The sequence below is a fragment of the Loa loa genome (assembly GCF_000183805.2).
Source record: "Loa loa unplaced genomic scaffold supercont3.829, whole genome shotgun sequence".
Classification (NCBI taxonomy): domain Eukaryota; kingdom Metazoa; phylum Nematoda; class Chromadorea; order Rhabditida; family Onchocercidae; genus Loa; species Loa loa.
In genome coordinates, this window is record NW_018109009.1 from 1 (window position 1) to 5,138 (window position 5,138).

The window sequence follows — 5,138 nt, forward strand, 5'->3', positions numbered from 1 at the left end:
AATGATACTGTAGTAGTTTTTAGCACTATTTGCAAGGATAATTTTATTCATCCAACCCGAATGAAATATAAATTTGCTTGTAATAGGAGCCAAAATATTCTAACAGTTAGGAACATCCAGCAGAAAGGAAATTAAAGGAATGAGACGGAAATAAGAATGAAAACTGTGAGCCAGCCAATGATTTGATGAAGCTAAGAGTAGGGCAATACGAAATGTTACCAAGTTGTCATCAGATGTCATCGATTCATCACATCAAATATTTTTCGTGAATTTTTTAATGGAAATCTTTCATTCGAATATCATACAATTCACACAATTCACTTCAATACCTACGATATGAGCTGGAAATATGAATATTTGTACCTATTGTTTGATCAAAAATTATGCTCATCATTTCCAACAAGTATACTTGATTTAAAAAATTTCCTCCTAAATACTTCAGAATAAATAATTTAAGAATAATTTTAAGAAATTAATCATATTAGTAAACACATTATTTTGGAAAACATAAATATTGACTTCCCGAGTGGCTTCACTTTACAGATTTGATTTTTCTAATGATGAATTTGAACTTGAATTCGTCTCTAGCATTGAATAAATGGAAAGCATAAAGCCGTACTTAAAGTTTTTGTCAGAATTACTATGAAGTATGATTATAAGGTTAAATTTCGATGTAATACCTAAGTTGTTTTTTGAATGGGAAAACTAAAATGCTGAATTCATTTCAGTTTTCTGTGTGGGCAAAAATAATACAAAAGATTTTTCTTTTTTTTTCCCCCTTTTTTTTCAAAGAGCTTCAAATGCAACTGAAATTTGCACATCAATATTTACATGTTAAATACAGTTTCATAATGTATTTAAACTTTACACCATCTGTCGCTTAATTAATTTTTATGCAATAATAAAAATTTTTATGTAAATTGCAGAAACCTGGAAATAAGTGTTCTGATTACTGCATACTGATGTATCTGTTTGCACAGGTTTCAATTGGACTCTAAAGTTTAGATTCAACATCACAAATTTAACCTAAATTTTGGCTCATTCATAACATTTTAACAGTCAGCGATTACCAACATAATACTGATACAAACAGGATCGGCAAAAAGATCATTTGTTATAAATTGTTGTCATGCAGTGAAAAGGAAGTGTGCGATATTGATAACAGATACCAGGTTTTTACATCTGAATTTATCCGGAAAAAAATTTACCCGGAAAGAAATTTGCTCGTCCCATTTGTCGGGTAAAGGCAAGAATTTGATTCGTAGTCCAGGTCCAATTAATAAATGATTGCTACCCTTACTTGCATGTGCAAAAATCTCATGTTAATAAAGCCAAAAATAACAACGTTGGAATATTTCTAACCAATCCTTTTTATAGCTTGGTCCAAATCTATGCTTTTGGATTTCGTTCTTTAAAATTTAACTTTGAATTTTAGATTATCTCTTTAAATTTAAACATTGTAATAAAAAATTATTTTCCGGAAACATTTCTATAATTTGGTTGAGCTGCATGCAGTTGTTTCTGATTGCTGCTGCAGTTCAAAGTAAGCAGTAAAAATGAACCTATGAACTAAATAAATTCCAATAAATTTTGGGCTTCAAACCCTAAATTTTGAAATAATCCGGTAGTTTGAAATCTTTGTTTTTCATACTTCCCTAAAATTTAGCATAAATTCATGAATCATGCAGAGATTGAGTGAAAACATATACATTTGATTTTAAAGATTTAAAAAAAAAATGTGAAAAATTTCATTTTGTTCATTAGCTACCATATGCTAATGATAGCCAACTGATAAAAGATTGCAAAACTTATCACAATTAAATACCAGCAAGTTGCAGCACTGATTGGTAATGGGTGATAGGAAATACATTACTGATAAACAAAATTCGACAATCGATTGGTATGAGGTAAGCTCTATTCCTTTCCCTTTCTTTTTTTTTTTTTTTTTTTTTTCATTCCTTCTTTGCCAGTTTAGTAAAAATCTTGTTTCTTTTACTACCAATTTGTATGTCACAAATAATATAAATAACAATGATTTGATAGTTGAATTTTCGGGACCAATAGATAAAATGCAGAAATTAAAATCCAAATTAATTTATTACCAAAAATCGATAGCAGTAGTTATCATAACAAAGGTGACACTTATAATTTCCAACGCAAAACTTGATTTGAAGTGTAAACATAACAGAAAACCTACATAAATTGGGCTGCTTCCACAACTCGAATCACCGTTTATTTTGAATTGTTGCTCATACTTGTCCCTAAGTTTATTTAGTTTAATAGTTAAATAACTATAGATTAATCAATTAGTTCTTGCTTGATTATTAAAAAGACTTTTCAAAAAAAAAGTTTTAAATAGTTTAAAATTTACAAAGCATTGAAAAATATAATAATGCATTAATATGGAAGATTGCTTTTCTGATCAGTGCAGCAATTAATTAAACAAGAGCTAATTATGTAAAGCATAAATTAGGAAATATTGAATTATGAAATCGCGATTCTTATATTTGCGACAAAAAAAAAGAAGAAAAAAATGTGGAATTTTGGCATTATCTATTTAGTTATAAAATAAGAATCATAAAAAAAAAATGATTTGCGCTTTTACGCTTCTTAAATTGTCAATTATTCTACAAATATAATAAAACTCAGTGATAATATATGGGATGCTTATTATCAATAACGGCCAATATATTTGATAGATATAGGAATGAGACAGTTTTAAGGATGATAATATGAGTTTGTTATCTGATGTTAGAGAATTTTCATCAAAATTTTCTTCATGTATGGGAAATAGCTTTGATGACAGATTACCCAAGGGAACAATAGAAAAGCGATTCGTAATACTGATTTTTCCATCTAAAAATCTTTGTATAATGTCCAGTGATTGAAATTCATTTATTTGATGCTATTTTTCCCACTATTAAAATGCCTGTTTATCTTATCGAAATTTATTCCAATCTTATTTTAATTTCACTTATGTGTTTAAGAATGAAATGCAAAATACCCCTTTAAAATTTGTGGATGGATGGTTAAACTGGTTGTGACATCAATTGTTGCTAGTAGTAAAGTCAGACAATGTTATTCGTATAATTTTTTTTACTCGTGAAATTTCAATATTTTTACATTTTTAAGTAAGTTCCACTTTTACAATCGTAAAAATCTCCTTAAGATCAGCCTAAATTCCAATTTATCGATTATAAAAGGATATTTGGAAGAGGAAAGAACGAAGGAAATTCCGGGATCACTCGAGAAGTATACGGGATAGTTAACGAAGAAAGACTGCTTGTAGTGGAGTGAAAATGCTACTCATAAAAGCTTGCCAAAGTAAATATCGTCCGTCTCTACACTCACCTAGCATATTTAAACTTCTGTATATCAGTACTGCATACAAGCAAGCAGCAAAAACTACCCATCTGCATGTTCAGAAGGCGAGTCCGAAGAATTTTATATATTTTTCCTGAAGTTTTAATTTATAGTTTCAAATATGGAAAGGATGATTTTGAGCTTCTAACTAGTAAATAAACAATCGTTGCATTGCTACTAAATAAAGTGTCGCAGAAGCTTCCTCTGTCTTCTAAAAATTATTGGATGAAGTGTCACAACAAGCTAACTCATTCAATTTTCAGTCCTTATGTGTTTTCATTGATAAAAGTGAAATGGAAGCCTAAAGTCATATGACTTTGAAATCAACTAATGAATGCACCCATAAGAACTCTCATGGGTTAAGTAATTTAGGTTAGGACATTTAGAATGTGCTTAAAAGTAACACAATTTTCGCAGATTGCAACAAACATGATTAATTTTTTTTTTCTTTTAAAAAAAAGTGAACTTTGAGACCAGAGTAGAACATTCACTTTCCCTTTTGTTTATTTGTTTTTTCTTTTTTTTTACCATAAATTATAATTTTCCAGAATCCTCTCCCGAAGCCACCTGTGCCTTCACTGGAACATACCCTGAAACGATATCTAGAATATGCATCAGTGGTAGTTAAAAATGATCAAACGAAATTATCACGCACTGAAAAAGCAGTTGATGATTTTCGAAATACTGGTGCAAGATTGCAAAAAAAGCTTGAAAAAATAGCAAATGAGCAAGATAATTGGGTAAGTCCAAGGGAAATTTCTGAAAATTATAATTAAAATGCTAGTGCCATTCGTTGCGGTAAATCTGACATTGTGTAACAGGTTCATCGATCGCATTTCCGGTTGTTAAGGGTTTGCTCCTAAAATAATCCATGCATATCCTTTCCACAAATTGAGGGAATAATTAGGAAGGTTGAATTACGTCATTTTCTTTCTTTCCTTTTTTCTTAAAAAATTTAAAATATTTCGTTATTTTCAGATCAATCAATTCTGGTTACCAGAAATGTATTTGAAAGTAAGACTTCCATTACCAGTAAATTCTAATCCAGCTTATATTTTTCCACAACAGAACTTCAACAATATGAACGAACAGTTGAGGTAATTTTGGTGGTAGCTAAAAAAATATGCCAATTTTTTTTAATTTCAAGCGAAAATTTTCATTTTACTTTTTTCTAACAAAATATTATTTCTTTCAGCTATACGTCTTGCCTCATTCGTGGATTTTGTGAATACAAAGATTTAATCGACAGGTATGGAAAGAGTGTATCATTTTTTTTTCGAAAAATTTTCAAAAGTAATTGGTTCTATTAATAAGTCTGAAAATTAATTAATTCGAGACAAAAAATAATGCATACGGAAAACTATTCCTTAAGAAATGAAACACAAACTAAATTAAATGACACTAAGCTAAGTAACTTTCATAACATTATGGATTATTAGAATTACTTATAGTGCAAATATTTAACAGTCATTTTTCGGCAACCTTCTAAGAAGTGTAAAATGTACATTAGTTACCCAACGAAATACTTCCATTTGGATAAGCTGTCGGAAATGTAAGGATAGTTAGCATCAAAAGCTACATAATGGTTGTTTCAATAGTCGGCCAAAATTTACTTTCCTACCTTATCAACGAATCAAATAAAAATTTCACATGAACATTAAAAATGTTCAACAATAATAATAGTAATAATAATAATAATAATAATAATAATAATAATAATAATAATAATAATAATAATAATAATAATAATAATAATAATAATAATAATAATAATA

The 5,138-nt window shown here is 28.8% G+C and overlaps 2 protein-coding genes across 2 annotated transcripts in view; both read left to right on the forward strand.

The window, feature by feature from the left end:
- Positions 1–642: 642 nt before the first annotated feature.
- On the forward strand, positions 643–3,265 carry LOAG_12444 (hypothetical protein; the record flags this gene model as incomplete). The annotated part of the gene is made up of 4 exons (XM_003147957.1): positions 643–660; positions 927–980; positions 1,060–1,172; positions 3,133–3,265. 4 exons carry the CDS (start codon positions 643–645, stop codon positions 3,263–3,265), a joined length of 318 nt encoding a protein of 105 aa, XP_003148005.1.
- A 102-nt stretch (positions 3,266–3,367) lies between these two features.
- LOAG_18994 (hypothetical protein) overlaps positions 3,368–5,138 on the forward strand; it is a gene marked incomplete at both ends in the record, with an annotated part of 2,584 nt that continues 813 nt past the window's right edge. The window contains 4 exons of the mRNA XM_020451653.1: positions 3,368–3,428; positions 3,912–4,103; positions 4,342–4,460; positions 4,559–4,612. Of these exons, the coding sequence (XP_020304547.1) occupies positions 3,368–3,428; positions 3,912–4,103; positions 4,342–4,460; positions 4,559–4,612 (426 nt within the window). The remainder of the gene's footprint in view (positions 3,429–3,911; positions 4,104–4,341; positions 4,461–4,558; positions 4,613–5,138) is intronic.